Source organism: Rhopalosiphum padi, chromosome 4 (genome assembly GCF_020882245.1).
Source record: "Rhopalosiphum padi isolate XX-2018 chromosome 4, ASM2088224v1, whole genome shotgun sequence".
Lineage (NCBI taxonomy): Eukaryota > Metazoa > Arthropoda > Insecta > Hemiptera > Aphididae > Rhopalosiphum > Rhopalosiphum padi.
This window is the reverse complement of record NC_083600.1, coordinates 45525321-45550202: the sequence shown is the minus strand read 5'-3', so window position 1 is coordinate 45550202 and position 24882 is coordinate 45525321. Positions and strand designations below refer to the sequence as shown.

The 24882-nt window shown below is 28.5% G+C and overlaps 1 protein-coding gene across 1 annotated transcript in view; it reads left to right on the top strand.

Moving 5' to 3' along the window:
• LOC132929609 (head-specific guanylate cyclase) overlaps positions 1 to 24882 on the top strand; it is a 237184-nt gene that overhangs the window by 130056 nt on the left and 82246 nt on the right. The window contains exon 9 of the mRNA XM_060995082.1: positions 1071 to 1250. Within this exon, the coding sequence (XP_060851065.1) occupies positions 1071 to 1250 (180 nt within the window). The remainder of the gene's footprint in view (positions 1 to 1070; positions 1251 to 24882) is intronic.

Genomic DNA, 24882 nt, shown 5'->3' with positions numbered 1-24882 from the left:
TCAAATTCAGGAATTTCGAAAATGCATTTACGTTAGAGCACCGCGTGACGGCAATTTCAACCATTCCGCGGCGGAACCGAACTCTAAATTTATTTTGTTTTTTTTTTTTTTTTATGCGTTTCGCGCTTATCGCTGTTCCGTTTGCATATTATTACCGCGCGGCGATTGATGCCCACGCCGGTTTGTGTGTTGTAGTCAGATGTACGCACTACGCATAGATGTGTCGACGTGTCGGAATTTCGCGATAAACGTCGAATCATTAAAATAAAGTCGTCCGATTAATTTACCCCTCGGCGAGGCGCGTACTTACGTGATTTGGTCGTATAGTAGAAGAGGTTGTTAGTGACGAAAGCGGGAAACGGGAGAAGCGCACTATAGGAGATCGTTATGGGGCACTATAAACAGAATCGCGCGTGCGATGACATGACGCCCAATATTTGCTGCGGTAGGTTCCGATCATGTTATTGGCCCAGAAGCAGCAGAATAGAGGGAAATAAAAAAATAACAACATAATACCCCATTACGGCTTAGTATTATACTTGTATATTTTGCGTATGACTCATACGGCGGCAATGGTTTTCGTAATAAAATATTATGTAGGCGCAACGTCTATATACATATTATACACTTTTCTTGAGCTACGTTGTTTGCAATATTGACCAAATATGTGCACACGTGTCTCCTGCTGAAAACGAAATCTCATACGTAAATTTATACGGCGAAAATGTTTCACTCGTATTATATATTATATTGTTATATCGATGCGGTGAGAAATATTACGTATTCACGGACGCACGTCCAAATCGTTAACCGACGTGATATATAGTACTTATCACTTTATAAGCAAAAACACTGTAGATGAGCGAATACAAATTTTCAGTCATCTCTTATACACACAACAACAATAATAATAATATTTCTATACGAATTTATCGACGAATGAACTATAAATATATTTACCGTGACAAATCTGCATTTTCTATGATGATAATAAAAATAAAATTAAGAAAAAAATAAGTTGATGTGTTCCATAGTTTTTATTGACAATTTTTTTTTCTGCATTTACTAAGGGTTTGGAGTTCAAAGGACAAATGGTTTTGTGTAACGAGTCTGGATCGTTACTGTACGTCGGTTCGCCATTGCTAGACGGACTGGACAGTCTGACCAGCAGAAGCCTGTTCATTTCAGACATACCATTACACGACGCCACCAGAGACGTGATATTAATCGGCGAGCAAGCTAGAGCGCAGGTATGAAACTCACTTAATATATTCGTGTAAACTTAGAATAATATCCAATTTAAAGGGAAATAACTGAAACGCGACAATAAAAATTTTATCAAATAATGGTGTTCGACAGATAAATTAAGAACATTAATATAATAACACTGATAGTTATTAACACAATAAAACGCATAGTTTATAATATCCATTTGCTCGATTGCATATGCCATATAATATTATCTATATATTAATATAATATATAATATGTAAATTAATATACATTTATGCTACGATAATAGACCTGGAAACTATTGAACAGATTGGCGTCTAAATTCACACACATATTGTTTTAGATTTTTTTTTTTTGGGGGGGGGAGGAGGTTACTCATGGATTAAGTCTCTAACCCTTATAGGTTTTCATAGGGTGATTTAAACACAAATTTCGTTTTGGGTCACAAAAATCAAAAAATTGTTTGTTTATAATATACAATCTGATATTGGTTACATAAAAAATAAGAATGGAATTTGTATGATATATATATAAATATATGTTTGTATTATTTTGTAGTTATTGTTTACACAAAATCACTCGACAGATATATTTTGAGAACGATTACATTTTTTTCTTAAATATATCAGGAAAGTTTAGAAAGTAGTTTGAAATACGTTAAAAAAATATACCATTATATCCAATCCACCACAGGTGAATTGCCCATCACGGTAAAATTAGTTCACAAAGCGAGGTACTTATCCGGAGTCTATTTGCCTGCGGATTAGGTTTACTTTAGTAGAGATACATGTATAAAGCACCGTATTTTATATTTTTAATATTTTTCTTGGGTGGAATCGGATTATACAGCTAGTATCATACAAAATATAATATACTATTACATATTATATCGAATTATCGAGTCGTTATAATATCGCGTGCATCCTAACGATGATATTTCCGGTGAATCGACTTCAGAGTAAAAGCAGTTTAAGTACTTCGGAAAAAAAAACGTCAACGACGACTACCTTGGTGCGACAAAACAGTCGTAGAAGGTGGCATAATGTTACGATTTATAAAGAATTTATTTCGACGAACCGCTTCATCTGATCCGCAGCAACAACAACAATAATATAAATAATCGCAATAATAATAATGATAATAAATGTAATCATGACGTTTACGATAATGATGATGATACGATGTCTTGCCTGTGTTTTTCGTACCCCCTCGTCCAGTAACTATTCCCACCGGCTGATATAATCGAACATTAGTGCGCCAGCTAGGTTTCATGTATTTATTCCGATAACTATGTCGGTGTATATTTTTATTATTCATTTTAATTTTAAATAACCACCCACCGTAACGAGTGGAATTAATAATGTTAAATTTAAAAAAAAACACATTATAAGTTATAAAATTTCCAGTTGGTGTGGTCTCTGCGTTGCTTTGAACTAATTTTATACTTATATACTATGTACGTTCGAACCGAACTGTCGCGCGTCGTGATCGCTTCGAGATAACGTGGTATAATGATACATTTATCTGATAAAAAAATAAACGAATTTCAGAAAATATTAAGACTTATTACTGTAGGTGGTGATAGAGAATTTATCGTACTCAAGTCAATTTAGTTTAACGAGTGAGTATTGTTGTTTTGTATATACCTTGCAATCTTCAAACAATTTGTTATTATTTTATTAACATTATTTATAAATAATTATAGTCTATAGACTATATGAGTATAATCATACACATATTTGTAGAAAATAATTTTTAACTTAGCTTCATTTTTGGCCCGATCCGTTTCACTTAGGAAATAAAATCATTTATGTGTTTTTATTTTATTAAAGGGTAGTCAATGAAAATGTATGCAATTTTTAATTTTCTACTTGTTTTCATTATACTTACGTTGAAATAATATGGTGTTTTAAACATATAAGAATTCTAAAAAATAAAATTAGAGTACTTTTTTGATTGTTGACTGCTATTGCAGCTGTATTTTTATTGGACTTGGTAACTTGCAGAATAATGATACACTACGATTTGTTTCTGTTAAGTTTTAATTCCACGGGTGAAAATTTTAAACAATTGTTGTTTAAGAAATCACACTATTCTCCTCACCTATAGACGTAAAACGATTTGCACAATACGACTTTTATGTATAACACTTTTGTATAATTACTATCTCAAGTAAATGAGTTAAGCTCATTAAATTTTAATTGTTTTTTTTTTTTTTAGGATAGTTAAAACAGGTAAAAAGTTTTTATCGTTGAAGATAAATAATTGTGCTTTTATAAAATCATAAAAAAAGATCATTTTTACTTGAGTTTATATAATATATCTTTTATAATTATTACAGTAAAGGTATACGACGTCTGCTTAAAATAATTGTTGAAAAAATATATTGTCCAAAAACATAGGATTAAAATTGTATCCAGTATTTTATCAGTCACTGCAGTTTATGAAATGATATTTTCAAATTAAATTCGATGCGGCTTCATAACTAAATACGGATCTCGTTTTTATCATTCTGAAAATATTTCATCAGTTATTTAAATTCAATACTAATTATAATAATATTTTTAACACACGAAAGGGTATTAAAAAAATAGTATAAACTTATCTTATCACAGTTATATTATTCATAAAGTTATCCGTATCGTACAATTCGTATAGACTATATTATAGTAATAAATTGTTATCGTATTCATTCATTATAAAATAGTTAAACTCATTAAGATAATGTAGTTACTTTATATCGTCAATAATAATATTATATTATTATAATACTAGCTGTCCCTGTGCACTTTGTTGCAGGTACAAAATACATCCGTGTAAAGTTTGGTTGCCTAATGCTAACATTTAGCGCGAGGATAAAAACTATTTTTGGTTTATAGATACTGATTTGGTTTATAAATGATATCTCTGACATATCAACTTTACATAACTGTTTCGCCTGGCGCTATCCGTGCAGTATGTGAATACTTAGTTATTAAATTATTAATTAAAAAATGGTTACTAAGTAACAGTAGGGGCGCACTAAGAAAGGATTTTTCAAAATTCGACCTCTAAGGGGGTAAAAGGGTTTTTTTTATATAGCTATAGAAATATGTATTTTTACAATTATTTAATAATTGTTTGTTATTTCTTTTAAGCGGTTGCTAGCCGCTAGGATACTAAAAATATATTTAAAAAAAACATATCTAAAGGAATTAGACTTATTACACGTTTATTTTAATTATTAATTTTGTAATTAATAATTAACTTTATCGGACTAAATGTATGCCTATGATACTCACAAATAATATGGCATTCTATTGGTAAAATAATTTTCAAAATCGGTAAAGTAAATCCAGAGATTACACATAACAACGTCAAAAAACGACTTTTTATATAATATAGTATAGATAACACTTACCTAGTGCCCGTCATAAATAGATTTTCGAAATCGGTTTGAGAACATTTTACGGTGGTGTGAACAACAACAGCGAGACGTCGTATAACATGATATATATTTTCGACGATTGCCAGAGATCGTTTGTAACCATTAAACAGCTGATGGCCTATGTAAAATTAACGCAATTAGTTGGGGAGGGGAAGGGGGCTGCTTATCGTCGGTGTAATAATATTATAATGGACCGCCAATTCGGACGGCTCATTTGTCGGTAAATAGTACGGAAAATCTACGCCCAGAAACCAATGACCAGACGCGCACATGAACTGACGACATCCTGTCCATTTATGGTTTATTTTGTGATTTTTCTTTTATATATATTTTGCCTACCGTGATTTATACGTCTATCCGCATTTGATTCGCTGCACCGCTAAATATATATATACAATATGCACATACATTATTACAGTAATAATCTTATTACGATCGTACATTCGTACGTCCCGTTAAATCGCGCACCGCCGACAGACAAATTGAAAATCGTCTCCATGTAAACGTTATCGTAAAGCGGTTCCGGAAAACTGGTATGAGCGCTAAGTCGTCGTATATGCGCGCCGTTTGCAGTTAAAGGATTTACTGACCTACATAAAATAAGCTATAGAGATAAAGGGTTAAAACTCTTTAAAGATCCTTTAGACCTTTTCAGTAGACGACTTCAGTTACGACGGGGTTTTGTGTTGATGATGGCGGTGGTGGTGGTGGTGGTGGTGGTGGTTGGTGGTAGTGGGGTCGTGGTCGTCGTCATCGTCGTTATAGCGGAAGCGACTCGGACTGAGGCACTCGGATACAGTCGACAACTCCATTATTTACGGTGTCTGGAGCCAAAGTTACTTGACGGATACAAAAACGTTATCTTTAAAACAATAAGCACATTATATACTATTGTTGCTTGCAAAATAATAAATAATAATATACCTACGACGTAACTGTTCGTTCGTTTAGGTTAACGACGTTAAAATTAATGCGTGTGTGTGTGTGTTTTCGTATAACTCAATTGTATACATTTATTTACATACATTCTGATTTATACAATCATACTATAATATTGTTTGTTCGCTCTATTATTTTACGCGAACTCAAATGTATCTCGAATTAGTCAATATAATAAACTCAACAGTTGGTATATAGTGAGCAATCGTATAATTATAATAACTCCTAGTTGCCTTAAATTTAATTACTAAACATTACAATATTATTATTCACCACTGTCTTTTTAATTACGACGATGAAAAAAAAAATAGTAACCATAATAACAATATTAACACAAAACCTTAGAGGAGGCTGGCTGTCTCGGTGTACGATTATTGCTTAATCTCACACTTTTATTTTTAAAAATAATTAATCATATAAAACCTTTAATAAAATACCATTTTCTCCGTAATAACGATTAAAATCTTATTGCAAATTAAAATCTATAACATTACGATACTTTCCATACGATACTGTGTGTGTGTATGTTTATACATTACCATAACCCGACGCCAAATAATACTGTGTAATATAATATTTATATTATATTGTAAATGTAGGTATATTTATGTAAATTGAAAATATATAATTCGATTAGGCTGTAGCATAGACATCCTTAAAACGACCTATAACACCACACAGTATAAATAGTGTATGTACATACGTAATATTTTGTAATACATATATTATATATATATATATATCAATTTCGAAGAAACTCAAATAATCAAATATCAGCAAATAAGATTCAAATATGGCACATCTAATCCTTATTGACATGCATCGTTTCGTCCAAAAATCACGTACTTACTTTCTTTTGTCATCAATATTTTTTTCTAAACACAAAAAAAGAATAAAATGTGTCTTTAAGAATCACTACGTAAAGCAGGTCATACGAAAATACTTGGTTGTAATTCTCATTATTTGAAGCGAAAAAATATTTTTCGTACTTAGTAATGTTATTATAACATTAAATTGATCTTTAAAATTAGTTATTATTATCTTCATAACCAAATACCATTAAAATAAAATATATTTATAAATTGGACTCGAATACATTATTTATGAACTATTGTCCATAAATTTGGTATCTATTATAATTAAGAAAATATAAAATTAATCCATAATATTTTCTTATTAATAAAAACGATTATTGTCGTCTAAAACAGTATTATCTGAACGAATAATATTATTTAATTAAGCCGTTTTAAATTAAAATATCGTATAAAACGGTTAAAGAATAAAAAAAACATACTTTTTAGATGAAATAATAAAAACCTAATGTTTACTTTTATAAAAATAAATTTATATTTTTTTTCTTTTCAAAAAACGATTAATATTCGTTGCAGCATAATATTCAATAAAAAAAATATTACATTTTAGCCTGAAGTATTATATCAGTCCTACGAAGATTTTTATATAATAATAAAAAAAAGACTTTTTTAACCTAATAAAATAATAGTAAAGTTATATTATTGTCATTCACATGTCAACGATGGTTTGTAAAATGCTTTATAATAAATTGTTTATACGTACCGTTACAAAATGCAATAAACGTAGCACGCAGTGTATCACCGTTAGTGCATTATTATGACGTAATAATAACAATAATATTGCATCACAGTAACTCGGTGCATTGAAAAAATGCGCAGACCCATACAATTTTACTGAGATCTAATAATTTTGGATGAAACTTTGTCGTGCCCGTATTTTGCTCTGTCGGACTAAAAACCAGAATTTCGTAATGAATCAAACCGTATTGGAACTGTTGACGCGATGCCGCTGCGGGTCAAGCGCTAAGCCGCCATCGATTCGTCCGGTAAATGGCTGTTAATTTTAAAATCGATTAAGTAAGGAAGCCACACAGAAATTATTATCGTACAAGACTTGTACCAATAAATTGGAATTGATAATATTCCGTTAATAATAAAAACCTAACAATAGGCAAAAACAATGATAGTAATTCACTATAGAATATTCAATAATTAAGCAATTACGACACGTATATATTATATAAATAATATATATATTCAAAACAAATGAGCAATTACATATATTATTATTCTTATTATTATAACGTTATGAGTGAACAAATGTAATTATTTTATCATTCTAAAATTCTAATTATATATATACATATAGGTATATATATATATATATCAATATTGCAATAACAAGGAAAAAATAATATTTATTTCAAAAATAAAAACCGTATTGATTGTTTAAATAACCTCGCTATGTCCGGCCCAACACGAAGATAGGTGATTTTTTTTCCACCAAGAAACTTGCTGACAACGTTTTGGCACCGAAACGACACGTACCGTGTGCCACCATTGAATTGGCTCGTTGTTTATTTATCAACACTACCAACAGTGGTCACGATCTTTGACTCATCAAAACGTGTGCTAAAAATAAATAAACAAATTAACGTTAGATCAACAGTGTAAACAATAATAAATGCTCTTTTCGTCTTAGTGGTCGGTCAGTTGTTAAAAGTTTGTACTATGGCTTAATTGATTAATCTATACATATAATATAATATTATTGCTGACGATAGAAAGAATAATAATAATAATACTCAGAAGGGTTCTCTCATAGCGTTGAAACTAGATATAACTTAAAAAATGAGTAGTCTAAAAATCGCAGATAAGTGTAAAACAGATAGATAATAGCTAGGTGTATACTCGATCAATTAAAAAATAAACATTTATCGTATTTCCTTAAATAAACGTAGAGCTTATTTTTTTGAATAACTGCATTATCGGGGGAAAAAAATAGTTTTAGTATGTTCGATGAATCAGTGTGTATATTAACTCCTTTGATAGCATACGGCTTTCCAGCAGTTAACCGATCGTATGAAATAATTATATTCACAATTTTCATGTTTTATTTCGAACTCGTTTTCCAGCACGTATAACATATTACATATTGTACCCAGTTGAAGATACACCGATGTAAACGTTGGTAATAAATAATAATGTACCTATATGAATTTCAAATACGCATGTCGCATTTGATATTTTACAAAAAAAAAAAAAAAAAATAACCGAACTTGTAGTGTTTCCCGGGGCTTGCATAATATTCCCATTTAAACAATAGGGTAAAATTACGGCGAACATTTCCCTTCGGCGTATGCGAATAAGTGATCGTGTGCGTGCCTATGTAATTTGACAGCCGAGGTCGAGGAACCAATAATTGTCTAGTGTTCAAAGATTCACGTTTGTAAGTCGAATACGATAAAATCTCGTGCGTGTTATCTGATAAGACGTATAAAGCGAATATGTGCGATTTCCAATATTACTACTCAGATGGTTCTGCACCGAAAACAATTGTTGATAAGCGTGTACTTACCTATAATTCGACGTCCACCAGACGCGATAATTACGCGAGCACATCAGAACACGCCCTAAAATTCTTTTTTGCGCGATATTAATTATAACTAGGTATGCTTTTAAACTTCACGTTGTTTTCTTTCCGCCCGTCGAGCTTTTTCTTAACAGACGATTACTCGACTTTTCTTTTTCATTTTTAATACCACCGCCGTCAGTTTCTCTGACAATTTATTTTACTTGCTCTATTTTATATTTTGCAGATAAGTATAATTCAATAAATTATAAAGTGCGAATATATATAAAAAAAATAAAAATAGATGTATAATATTATGCGTTATAATATAATATAATACCGTTAGAGGCAAATGTTTACCGTATTCGTTTAAAATTGAATAGAATTCTCCATAACGTTAATAACTAATTTTAGATAGATACAAGTTTAAATAAAATTAAATTCATAATCAAAATAAAATACCTGTAGGTATGGAAAAAAGTTGCAGCATCGCAAAGTTCTGAAATGGATTACCGAGTTCTTGTTTATACTATATACAATAAAATGAAAATGATATTTTTAAAATAATTTGACAGTTGTTTCGTTTTACTCAATACAACTCACAAACTTTTAAAGTATTATAGAAAAATGCTTGACATTCTTTTTTTCAATTTGTCTGATAAAAATAATAATTCCAAACAAACTAAAATTAAAATTCACAGTATATATTGTGGTTTTAAAATGTCTTTGAAGAGTATTTATGTATTTATTTTTATCGTCGCGGAACTATAATATATATAGTGTTCATTTAATTGCGTTAAACGAGCTACATCTGAATTATTTTCTTAATATTTTAAACCAATTAAATACATTAACGAATGACTTTAAGTGGCTTTTCGTGTACTGTATTTTAGTATTTATTTTTTTCTTAACATCTGACATATTATTGTACTTATGATAAATACTCGAAAATCACAATATAACTGAAATAATGTCGAATTATCTTTAGTGCAAACCTATTTATAGTACATAGTAGAGTTAATAATTAAAAGTCAACATTTTATTTCGCATGTACAAAATTGACACTGCGGTGATTGTTAATATTGTACAATATAATGTACTGTATAATATGTATGTATTGTACATGACAATGTAAACAACATAATACCATGTTTAAATTACTTTTATGAAAATTGTTTGTGTATAAGTACAAAACATGGCCACCATATTTTTACTGAAGAGTTTTAAACAAGTCACCGCCGCACCAGCTTACCAAAAATGTTCAAAACTGAAACAATAACCTTTTGTGATGCAACTATATAATATTACGTAACACATAAAAATGATACATAATAGGACAACCACGACGTGCATTAAATTTACGATTTTGAGAAACCCTACGAACGCAAAAGTCCACATAATATTATGCCGACAATCAATGCCGTTCTATAATCCGAACGTTTACATTGACCTACCAATGAGATAAACAACTGTACTTGCCTCTGGGTGTAATTTCCAATTTAAGTGTTTAACCATTATTCACGAGCATTTTTATATACGCACATGGTGATTCATAAATAATAAACCCGTCCTTATTTTTTCATTTAGTAGTGAATTTATTCAAATTATTATGATTTTTAGATATACTTAAATATTATGTTTTCCAATACTTGAGATTTTTTTGCACTACTTAAAGCGTATCGTAAATTATTTAGCAGATATTTTTTCTAATTATTTTCATAGGTATATTTGAAAAACCTTTGAAGGAAAAAAGCATTTTTTAACATACTTTATGAATCATCTCATTGTATATATAAAATATGTGCTTAACTACATAATCGATGTGCCTAACCAGAAGTTTAAATCTTTGTATTTACATTAGAAAAATGATATATGTATATATAATATATCATTCCATCTTATATTGTGAATTTCAAATAAATATTCTGTTAGTATATTATATAGGTAAAAGTTTTTCTAGTTCACTATTACTCTTTTTTCTGAGAAGTTAATTTTTACTTCTAGTGGAATGGGCCTGACGGTAATCCCTACTATCGTGGAGCTATCGTAACGACGATGGGGGGAAAATGGAATAGTATTTTTTTTTTGCACTGTACCGGGGTTTGAACTCATGACTGCCGCGTCATGACCAGCCGTGTGACCGTCGCTCCACACCCCCCCACAACAACCAATTAATTATTAAAAGTCAGAACGACGTGCATATTATAATAAACAATTTTAAATAATGCAATCAACAACGCACACATCGCGAAAGCATAATGGGATTAACGTGTGTTTATCACATCAGAAAACTGTTCCGACACGCATGCGCCGTCACGTAAAAGCCACCTCCCCTGCCACTGCCCGGACGTACGTATATATATTATTATTGTTTTCGGAACGAATTCGAAGGGTAAGTTGTGGAGGTAGGCGTAGTGTGTTTGCATGCGCGTGTGGTTAAAGGGTTATGGTGCAAACCCGACTTAGGCCACAATCTCTCCCCGACTCCTTAATATTCCACCGTTCCCACCACCACCTCCGCAAACACTACCACCCACATTGCCCGCTGATCGACAGTGGCAGAGACGCATACACGTGGCTTATACGAATATAATAATATAAACACGTCGAGCTTATAGGTACAACGGATTTTTAATTAAAACGTCAAGCCCGCCAATGTAAAATATGCATACGCCCGAGCGCACTGCATCGCAGTTGTTTGTATAATATTGGGTGTATCATTATGATTTCGTTTTTTTTTTATTTTTTAAACATATTTCTTCCCGTTTCGCTCGTCGGTCCGTCATTCGCTATCAATTCCACTGGAACGCATTGGAAACCGAACAACGCGGGAAAAGGACGAAACCGCGCGGACCGCGCGACGAGAAACCATCAATATGATAACGTGCGTATACCAGTACGTGACCGGCGAACCAACCACGGATCGAAGAGTCGCGCAATAAATAATATCATAATATTATACTACACGCAGCCATAATATATTTATTATTGCGAGTCCTTTTAGTTGGGCTTTTTCGTCCGATATAATGATCTCATTTCACGGTCGTTGTTTTATTAAACCCGCGTCCACTACAGACCTTCACACACAGACGACCCACCAATTTGTATTTATATATATATATATATATGTGTGTATATTTTTTTTTTTCTATTCTACCGCGCAGTTTATTAAACGTACGTGACAGGCCGTTTGATAACGTCGACGACGCCACTGTAATACACACGAAACTACTACATAACATAATATAAGTCCAATACGCTTTTTGACGTTCTAGCTGCACTTTATTTTTCGTGATCGCTATTACACTCGCCCCTACACTACGCTACGTGCCATCGAGCAACTTGAACTAGATTTTTTTTTCGTCTCGACTTGAACTTTTAAAAACTATTTCGTTTTAGTCACTCACAGTGCATTAATAATAAAATGGTGGACTTTTTAAAGTCATATTCTTCGGAACACATTATCGGAATTGCTTTCATTTAGTGATGGTACGATTAACAACTGCATGGTCTAGTTGCAAAAATATTGTTCGTTCCGCAAGGGAAAAGTATTCTCGTGTTCTCTTTGTCGAAACGACGGAAATACATCAATCGCCGTACAACTATCGCCATTGGCAAATATTGTCACCACTTTTTGACACGCCCCGATATTGTACTTCATTTCATATATACTGGCACTCGTAATTCTACGACGTCCCGTTGACCTTCAGGGATAATTTTCAAAGAATTTTCGTTTGTGGGTTTAACGTTGCGGGTTAGGGATAATTCATAAATAAAATAATAGGTACATAAACTGTAATAATTTACAGTGTTTTTACTGACCGATTAAGGTGTTGGCAAAAATTCGTCGTCACATATAGAGTTACGCGCAAACATGACTTAATATATTATGTTTATTTATGCGCATTAATTTTCTTTGTTTGTGTTATGAAAACATTGGTTTAACGATGCGCGATAAAATGTCTGCAATATGAAACAGAACGAATAATGGATAATCGTGATTTATTATTTCGTTTTAGCACTAAGACTCGCTTGTTATTATTATTATTATTATTACTGTTTTATACGTGAATTATTTATATAATTTAGACATATTAATAATATGTACAATCGTTAACCATATTGGAATTGAAAAAAAAAAAAAATAAGAAAATTAGATATTTGTTCAGCTTTAAACGATATATAAATGCGATTTATGTTTGCATATCGTATTTAGATTAATTTAGGTTGTTTACATTCAGGCGTGGTGTGAGAATATAACGCGTGCATAATATTATAATGGTTACAAAATAAATACGTGAGTTACGACGACGGTTTGTGGGATATTTATTATGAACAAGCATATAAACAGACAAGTGAACGACGTAAAGCAATGACACCCTTGTGCATATACGTGTTGAAAATTGGTTTTCCGATTCGTTGGACTGTGAAACATTTATCAAAAAAAAAAAATTTGATTTTGTTTGCGATTTTTTAATACACAACCATTTATATTATATTCTATGGTGAAAAAAAAATACAATAGAAATAATGTCACATTTTAAAATATATAGTACTGCAATATATCATTATAATGTAATACAAATGTTATTTATTTGTTTACCTTAAATATTATATTTATATTTTGATGACTTGAGTTGGACTGCATAGCCAATTTTTGTTATTCGTGAAAACTCGTCTAGGATAATAAAATCGAATCAAAATATTTTTAACACGCATTAAATACTGTAAATCGTTAGCATTTTATTATTGTCTTACGATTCATATAATTCTATATTTTTATATAATATAGTATTAAATAATACTTGTGTACAAAAGTGCATGAATTCGATAAATCGTAATTCAACACGAATTCATCAACAAGCATTTTCCGCAAGAATTTTAGTTTTTGAACATTTCATAATTATACGGAATTATCACGGGCTAAAAGTTAATTTTGAAAATTACTCAGTATGAAAAATATGTTTTATTTTAAACGATATACACGCGTACACGCATAATACTATAATATTATATTTAGTATATTATTTAACAGTACTGCGAGTATTTTAATATCCACATGTGCATCATATGCGCGACGTAGTCTCGATGATTTGTTTGACGATCAAACTATTACTATATTACGTGATATTATGATGCCTATATTGCTTTTGTTTTATATATTATGTACATGCATTTTACAACGCGTTGTTGTGTTCTATTTGAATTTTTAAAACACATATATGACTTTGGCACGCCTTTATTGTTATATTATTCACGACTGAAAATGTGCGCGAAATTCTTACGAGAACCTCTGAGTTATAACGTCGGTTCGATAAAATTCTCGGTGAGCACGAATACAAAATAATACATATAAATGTTTTTTTTTTTTTTTTTAGTCGCTTAGAGTACGCAAATAAAATGGCATAAAATCTAAAACGATAAAACAAAATACGAAACATATTTTTAATCGTTCTAACACACACAATTTTTTTTTATGCGTCGTCGTGTATATTGTAGATCATTTGTCCGTTTAAACATTTTCTATGGAATATCTTGAATAATAATTGCACTACGTTAGATTTTGGAAGGTATTACAATACCGATAATCCAATACATATTTTTACTATCACTATACCGCGATAATAATGCACTCGACAGATCGGTGTCGATTATTCGGTATTGATGGTCTATTATTATTATTATCGTTTCGAGACTGAATTTATTGCTTTCGCACAGACGTTACAGAGTCGGTGGTAGTTAAACAGAAAATCAAATCATAAATAACCATACAGTGTATTATGGCTGTTGCGCTACAACGAACGGATTGCGTATTTGTTTTCCCTGCAGCTACAAAGAGGACGTATATAGTATAGCTGGAAGGTGTACCTACTTTGTACACGCGTGCAAAGCTCCTATACACATACTGCATATACAGTGAAATTTGGAAAAATCGTTTTGATCATTCGAATACTCAAACGACCCGCATATACTGACCATATTGTGTGCAAGCCAAAAAACCAATACACATAATTAAGACGTAAATAAATTTGTGTGTACGTGTTTTGTGGACTCTATAACGCAACATAAACATCAATCAAAACTACAAACAACCGACCGTGTGGGAATTAAAACCATAAATCGTATTACGTAGCTGAATATTGAATTATTCTACTCGATATTTGATATTTTATCGAGAAACATAACATTTTGAGTGACGTGACTATTTAATTTTATTAATATTATGATTAATAATATTATTATTACAATACAGGAATATTTGTGGTTGTGTGTTTTTCTTAGTCTACCTAGTTATTCGAATAATTTTTATATAGTTAAGAGTTTAAATCGCTCGCACAAAGACAAACGTGAGATTATTTTATTTTATAAATAAATATATATACATTTTTTGATAATAATATATCCGTTAGACGGCGTGATGTTTAGGCAATTTTGGTACATCGGCGTGTTGGTTGTAGCTACGGTATCCGCGGTGTAATATCTATATAAGTAACCGAATGCAATAATAGGTATCTTAATAAAATAATAATATGAATATAATAACGTGGTAAAAGTTTAAACATTTCTCCTGTCCAATAAAAAATTCAACCGGATCCGATGGTGGTGTACTCTCAACCAAGAGTATATATAACCAACGTATTTCAACAGTACATAAACAATATATTATTATATTTATTTATAATCATAAATACTGAAATATCACGTATTTCACATTTTTTCTTATAATAAACTATATCATCGCATTAATCCAAACGTCCAAAATCTATTGCAATCATGACTAATTTATTCCTCTTTTTCGATTACGATTTCTCTCTTATTTTAGTATGAATTAAATTATTATATTTCATCAACTAATAAATAATAATACGAACTCCACAGTAAAAAATGTTGAGTCACAAATGCACCATCAACGTTAATATCATCGAATATTGTCAAATGGGTTACCAAATAAATCAACCAACGTGACATCGTCATAATTCAAAATATATTTAGTAAAAACACCACTCTAATATGCCATTCGTATTTTGCAATTGATCTGCTTGTTTGTAGTATCTGTGTCAACCAAAATACAATTTCTATTGTTTAATATGTTTTCACCGGGGATTGTAAACCAAAATCAATTCATATTTTAATTTAGTTGAATAATAACAAACTATTTATTAATGAACAAAAGCTGCAGTTTTAACGGTGTATTTACTATATAGGTATGCCACGAAATATTTTATCGAAGTTTTAATTTGTTGTTTCGCTGATATTAACATTTATTTTTGTATAATTTGCATGATAATGATTTTATGGTTTTGTTTTAATATTGTAAACATAATATTGTAAATAACTTGCTACTTATTCAAAATCTACACGCGTAATTTATGTCTATAAATACACATGTACACATAATATATCTGTAGTGTCATTGCATGGAATGTATTGTCTATAATATTATTTGATCACTATAAATTCGCGAATATTTGAACAAAATATATTTTGTATGAATCACATTTAAAAAATAATAATAATATTATATTCTATTCAATTTTAAATTTCACTGTTTATTATGACACATTTATCGTATCATATTAAAATTCATTGAGCGTCGTGATCAATTTTCAGAAATTTACTCATCAAAATGGATTAGGATCTTTTTATTGTAATTAAATAATTTCATGTAGTCTCCTCAGTAAAACTCCTAAAAATCACAAAACTCTTATTTCCTGTTTCGAAAAGAATACCTATTATGTGATATAATTATACGATATACACAACATTTTAGTTTAAATTTCAATAAATGGATTATTAATTAATCAGCCTATATAGGTGTATAATAATTCAATTTCATGACCAAAATTCATTTTCATACACAATAATCAATGCCTACTGCATTCCAATGACTAATTAATTTCACGGAAATGGACATAGTATTTCAATAATACAATACAGTATACACAAACATACAAACGATTTAAAGTTAGTACACATTATCTAAACAAGTACCTAGGTATACCAAAGTAATTTTATTATTATTTTGCCCGATTAAAGTTATAATTTAAGTTGTAAAGTGTTCACGATTCTTAGATTCATGTGTTATGTAAGACTTATTGGATTTTAAACTAAAGTTAGATATTATACGTTTTAAAATGATTTTCAATGATCATGATAAATTAGTTTTAAGTTGCAAAACTAAAAACGTGAAATAGGTTTCATTACATTTAAACTTAATTTGTGGGATTCGAAATAGTTCAAAGGTCAAAACAACCTATAGACTTGAATATTGTCAGGTTTACGGCTGACTTGCTATCTTTGACACCGTGCAATTTGGTTTACTGGAAACATTGACAAATTCAAGTAAGACGACCCGCAACATTTGGAAATGTCTCTGAGTTACCGTATAAGCTTTGGAGATAAATAGAAAAAGGTACAAATCGACCATTGTAAACACGAAACATAATAACGTTTGGTAGATATATTATAGCACGTAGGAACTTTACATTTTAGTTTTATGTTAGGATTTTCATTTTGTTATTATATTGAATTTAAAACTTTTGAATTGAATTGTTTGGATAAAGAATTTAAATTATTAATTAACTTAAAAATATGATATTTATTAATATATGTTTTATAAGTAGGTACTATAAATATTTATTATAAGCATATGGCATTATTCGTAATTATTATTATAAATAATATATAATGTGCGTAGCTAATAAAATAAAAGACTATAATTCGTTCGTTTATTGTTGTGGTCAGTATTTGAAGTAAAAATATAAATATACATTTAGGAAATAAATATATTATGTCTATTGAGTCTAAATGAATATAAATGTAACAAAAATATGTTGAATAATTTATTTATCATAACAGATGGTTTTTTTTATTTTTAAAATTGATTATAAATTTAATAACAAAATTTACAAACATTAAACCTTACTTATTGTTTTATTTATATATTTCAATAACAGTGGTATTATAATATAAATATTATATAATTAAAGCATTTAAAATCTTTGGTTTATACATAAAACATTATTTATTTTTTCAACATATAAGTTAAGTTCGACTTCAAAATAATAATAATAATAATAACAATTATAATAATAATTATTATTATGTAGGTACATTATTATTAGATCTTCTTGGAAATATAAAATATGTATAGTATTTAATTTAATTGTTTATATTAATGACAATTATTTAAGACATTTTGAAAGAATAATGTTTTGGAAATTATATGTTGTGTTTATATAACAAAACTACAAAAGTATGAAAGCATAAAGATATATAGTAAAAGAAACTAAAATAAATATATTTAACATCAAATTGCAATCATTCTGAATTTAATAACGTAGCCTATATTATCTAATATAATGTTTAATGTGTAATCTAATTTTACATTATAAATACATAAACTTTATTTTTTGTGTATGAATACTAAAATGTTATAAAATTAATAATTATTTAGGTGATATAATATTATACTTATTAACATTTAAATACATTAGAAGAGCTACATTAACTTATTTTATTAATACAATAAACTAAAAATTAAAATTGCTCAACATTATATCATACATAAAAAAAAATCTAATTCAATATATTAATAGGTGTATCATACATTGTTTGCATATCTTAAGTTTCTTATTTAAAAATAAAATTATTTTTTTGTATTCGAACAATAAATATATTGATCATAGCAGAAATAAATTGGTAATAATAATCAAAGTCTTAGTCTTTTATCAACTATTCAAATATTCAAGTTTGGTGGTTTCTTTAAAACATATTAATCTTAATAAGTTTCACTAAATTTAAGAAAATCTTGATTTAAAAAATAAATATGTATATGCTAATCATTACATATTTATTAATGTTTATACAATTTATAAAAAAGTTAAAAAATCAATAAATTATGTCTTATCAATAAATAAATATATGATTTGTATTATATAAAATTTATTATTATGCTCGTTCACACATTGAATATTAAATAATTTATAATTATTAGCTATGAAACTTTTCTAAGTTAGTATATTATTAAATCGCTGTCAGGTTACTCAAATATTATAAGAAATTATATTTATTTCGATAAATAATACATTTTTAAGAATTTTTAGGTACATTTAAATAATATAAAATGTAATTTGTTATTTTTCTTCCAAATATAATTTGGTTAGCGTGTTTTAAGACACTTTCAAGAGGGAATTGTTTTAAAGTGTAATTAAATTAATAAATGTCGTGCAAAAAACCTATTATTATAATTATGACTATTTTTTTAAATGAAAAATATAAACAGGATAAACATATTATTAGATATTCTTAATGATTTTATTTGATAGTTTTAAACGAAGAATTTTTTTTTTATTAAAAGCGTCATCTATTGAAAAGTTTAATTAAAATCAATTTAAATGGTCTAAGGATCAAATAAAAAAAAATATGTCTTTATTAATTTATGTTTTCATATCTTTTAAAAACAAACCACGGTATAACATGTATTTACTATTTAGGTACCTATATTTATTATGGTCATACAATATTTCAAAATATTAATTTCTAAAAGGTATGTGTTAATTTAATTATCAATTGACTTTGTAGACTCGTCTATTTTAAATTTTTATCGATAACGTTTAAACGATTAGCAAGGAAGTAAAAAATAATAATTATAACCCTTAGTAATCATTAGCAGTAAAGCTAATATGATACAAAATTGATCGCCGAAATTTAAATATCTAAACTCTTTTAAACGATATTCGATAATATGCCAAACACGTATTGTCATTAATTTACAATAATATTTTGTCAAAATGTCAATAATAAAAAAAATTTCCAATTTGTCTGTGTCATTACTTTGTGTGGGTGCGTACGTGTTAAAGTTTTTGATTGATTTCTTTTTCAACTCATAATGTTTAAAAAGATTATAGAAAAAATAAAAACTCAAAAACTGATAGCTATGTTTGTTAAATGACATTAAGTAGGTACTTCATATTTAAATTTGATAAACTTTTTTTAAATATATCTAATTTTCTATAAAAAAAATACTACAGATAAATTTGAAACAATAGTAATAATATGATATGCCCATCAATCAATAATTTAATGTTTTAAATAATGTGCATTTTTTTTAAATCCTATCCGTTAAATCGGTGAAACATTTTGATTATTCCTTCAACCTGAGCAATTGTTCTGGGAAAATATAATACAAAATACGAAAACTAATACATACTTCATTCGTGCAGTCTATATAGTTACACGTCTTAGTATATTTATAAGAATAACGTCTTATAAATATATATTATATTATATAGTATTTCATGAAATATTGAATATGAAATAATATAATTCATAATAATTTACAAAAAAATTATTGGAAATTTTCCCAGTCAATTGCAAAGCCAACAACTATAGTTATCTTCGATATGATTTAAATATGTAAAAAAAAATGCTTCTCGTATATTACTATAAAATAGACTCGCCAAACAAATGTCATATTTCCGGTCTGATTTTCGTATGTTCCGGCATGAAAGGACAATGGTTTATGATTAAGAATTGTTTATAGTCACATAATATAATTTATTATGCAATTATTATAAGTATAGTTTTTTTTTTATTATTTTAAGAAATTAAAGATTGAATAAATATAATATTAATGTATTTATATAACTGTGTGGTATATGTTACACTTGTTGTGCTCGAGTTTGAAATTATATAGTGAATTAATTAATTAAAAAATAAAAAAAAGTATTGTTAAACTTAAAATAAACTGTGATTTCGTATTTATTTATAGTTATCAGTATAAAATAATAAACTTTTTAACATTTCTATTTAAAAAAAAAAATGCATTACATTGTTATATTTTAAAATTGTTTACTTTATTTTACTAATGAGTAATAAATAAGCTCAATTTACTAAATATTTATAGATTGCATACATATTTTTTTTAATTTAAAACATAAAAAATATTATAACAGTAAGTAAACCGAGTTCGTATTAAACTTAAGTAGATGATTAACATCAGAACTTCGTAAAGAGTAAAACAAATAGGTTATAATATTTGTGAAAAGAGAATTTGATATATCAATTGTTGTGCGTAGATTTTATTTTGAAAATTTGTATTATGTGTAAAGATAAAGAAATTGTATAGGTATACGAAAAAAAATTAATAGGAGTTTAGAGTTTAGGCCCTAAACTTTAGGGGGGAAAAAACATTTTATGAACTCGGTGGAACGTTATACGAATATTTATTTTGTTATATTCGCCATTAATTCCACCACGTATGAAACTCAACTATTTCGAATACAAAAAAAAAAAATCTGAATCCCAGTAATAATAATGTTATTGTTTTAAAATTAATTAGCTAATTAAAAAATCGTTTTTCTTTACACTTGATAAGACAAAAAGTAAATTTGGTAATTAATAAGCAATAAACATGGCATGAATTATATGATGAGGAAATTACACAATGGATAACGGTAATGCCTTTTGTAGTTAATAGGTCTCTGTGCCTTTTGCATTTCGAACTGAGCAGTGAATTTTGTTAATTTGGATAATTAGTTATATGTGTTATATTAGTTTGTTAATTACGGTCGTGAGTGGCGTGACAAGTGGATATATGATTGATCTAAGTTAATTTATAAACAAGGATAGTTGATTTGTGAAATTGGGAGAGTCGTGGTTGTTTTGATAGTTACTGGACTGATTAGTAGCACGATGACTTTGCTTGGGTTTAGAATAGGTTTTTGGCATACTTTTGGAATATTTAGATAGTTTTTCATGTACAGAAACCTATTATATACGGGCACATGGGTATAATATACTATTCTGAAATTTGATTAGCTGTATAGTCGCCAATTGGATACAAATCATAGTTTTGCTTAGCTTTTATTGTAGAATATGATTTGTGTTACGTATTATGTATTATAGTATTATATTATGTATATTATACAGACACAACAATCTTGATAGTTAGCGAGATGCTGTCTTTGACACAATATGCACCGAAATGGTCGATCTGGTACTTTTTGACAGTTTTCGGTCAAATTAAATTCAATACATTTAATACAAGTAGACAATAATATAGTTGATAGTTTCAATAAATTTTCGTATGGCCAACATTTTGGAAACATTGACAATATTACTATAGGTACAAGGTATTTTAATTTTTAGAGATTGAAATTGGTTTAAAAATATTCGATTGTGTTTATCTGGTTCTTCGAGAACTGAAAAATTGAGAAAAGACACAAATGCATTTTTGAACATGGTTAAATTATACATTGACTACTTCAGTGGTCTTCAAACGGTGTGGGTCGCGATAAGTCTTCTTTTTAGTAATTTTAAGCAATTTTATATTTTTTACAAAGCTTAGAAGAGTCGCGAAAAATGTAGGTGTAAAAAAGTGGGTCACGAGTCCAAAAAGGTTGAAGACCACTGGACTACTTAAACACGACTGTGTAACCGTGATGTTTAAGCTCTTATTTTATGAAATCATTATTGATTTTTAATTTTTCGTCTTTTGGTTGGTGTTCAACTTTTCTGAATAAACCGGATAGATATTTTAGTCATCTGTCTGAATAACATTATCAACTGAATTCATTAGAAGTTTAGAAACAGTTACGTTTTGAATACGTTGCAAAAATTTGTGTAGTCTTTTATAGATATAATAGTATTGAGAATGGTTGTTGTACACGTCAAACTTGTTCAGATAAATTAATATTGGTGTGATCGTTTTCTTTGTTTTGGGATATCTTAAAATATTACTGAATTTTAGTTGTCTAAGTTGTATTTATGAAGCAGAATCATATTGCTTGGAATACAAGCCATATGGGGTGTTATGTCTTTTAGTTTTTTTAGATGGGTCCGAAAATAGCTAAATGTAGTCAATTTTTGTATATAAACATCTGTGAATAAATTTATTTATAAATTGCAAAGGTTGCTTTTCAGATGGAGTTGCGATTATTAATTTTAATGATTTGTATCGGCTGTTGGATAACTGGTTTATTGACAATCAGTGAGAATTGTGGTTTATTAATACATGACATGATTCAATTTAATGATTTATGGCGATTTAGTTAACCAAAATAATTTTTTTATGATATATGTAATTCTAAAAGATATAATGTTGGAAACGTAAAAAATAATATACAAGTAGGGCGGCCGTATTAAATACAAGTGAGCGAAATTAACATTGACACGGCCATGGCATTCCAATTACATTTTTAAAGCGGAAAATAATTCACGAAATCAGAATAATTCGTTTCTCTTAAGTTCTATTCAAAAAACGTCTATGAAGTTGAACCAGGAAATGCTATTTTTTTTTTTTTTATATTACTTCATAAAATTCTGAAGAATAAACGTATAATTAATTTTAATATTATTAGAATACAAACTATTTTAGAAATTTTATGTTGAAAAGTATGGTATTGTATAGTAAAGTATTGATGACTGTTCCTTGCGGTACACCACATTTTACAATATTTAGTGAACTGATAAAATCATTTTTTTTGACACATTGTTTTCTATCACTTAAGTATGAACAAAGTAGCTGCAAAGCATTATTTCGTAATCCTTATTATTCTATCTTGTGTAATAGTATGCTATGATCAATAATATCAAATGCCTTAGCAAGATCTAAATAGACCGTAGCACATTTTTTACTATCATCTAAGGATTTATAAATAAATTCAGTCACTTTAGCGATGGCTTGATTTGTGCCGTTACCTTTTTGGAAACCATATTGTGATTGATGTATAATGTTGTAGGTTTCTAGAAATGTAACAAGTCTATCTTTAGTAATTTTTTTTTTCATTGAGATTGGTCGATAATTATTGATTAAATTTGTTTCGCCTTTTTGAAAATTGGCGTGACTATGGATATTTACTATTGCCTTTGAAAGACTAAGATTGAAAATACGCTTTAGGGGAGAGGCTAATGCAAGTTTATTCTCTTTTAATAATTTGACTGTAATACCATCTAAATCAGTCGAAGAAACATTTTTTTAGTTTTGAGATTTGCTTTATTATTATTTATTTCATATTCATTGGTAAGGATAAATTGATCAAGAATAGGTTTATTAGGGGTGTTATTATCTATAACAGTGGTTACATTTTGAAATACATTTGGTTGATTTTTTTAGTTTAGTGAGAAGATCTGATGCTACATTAATAAAAAAGTCATTAAATTTATTTGAGATAATTTTTCCATTTTCCTTTACATTTAATTCAGTACCATTATGTAGTGTATTATTTGTTATATAATTTTGATTTTTACTTCTACCGATAAAATTATTAATTCATTTCCAACACATTTTGGGGTTTCCGTTTGCTTTTTCTAATTCCGATTTATAATATACGTTTTTGGCATTTCTTATTAATTGTGTGACTTTATTTCGGAAATTTTTATAAATTTTTTTTTAGATTTTCAGTAGTATTATGTTTTTTTTACTTTGAGGTGAAGTTGATCTCTATCCATAATTGCTTTTACTAATTCAGTGGTCGCCCATGGCTTGATTTTATTTAATTTCGAAGAAATTTTAATGCTAACAGACGCTAATTTTACTAAGTTGTTTAATATATTAATGAAACATTTAGTAGCATTATTTACATCAAAGTGTTCTAAGATAGTACACCATTTTTTGATTTTATATTAAGTTTGATAATATTAAGTAATTTATTGTGTTGATTGCGAGAGGATCTGGTTTATTTTTTCTATTACTTATTAAATTTAGTAATCAGATATTGTGATTGGACAGTCTGTCCATTGGTTTTGAATATTTAATTGTCTTACTTTTCATAAAAATATGATAAAATCAATATGATATAATATACAAATAATATTTTATTACAGAAAGAACAAAAAAATTAATCAATACATTCAGTATAGTGATTGTGATTTCACGTAATTGTAGTCAATATTAA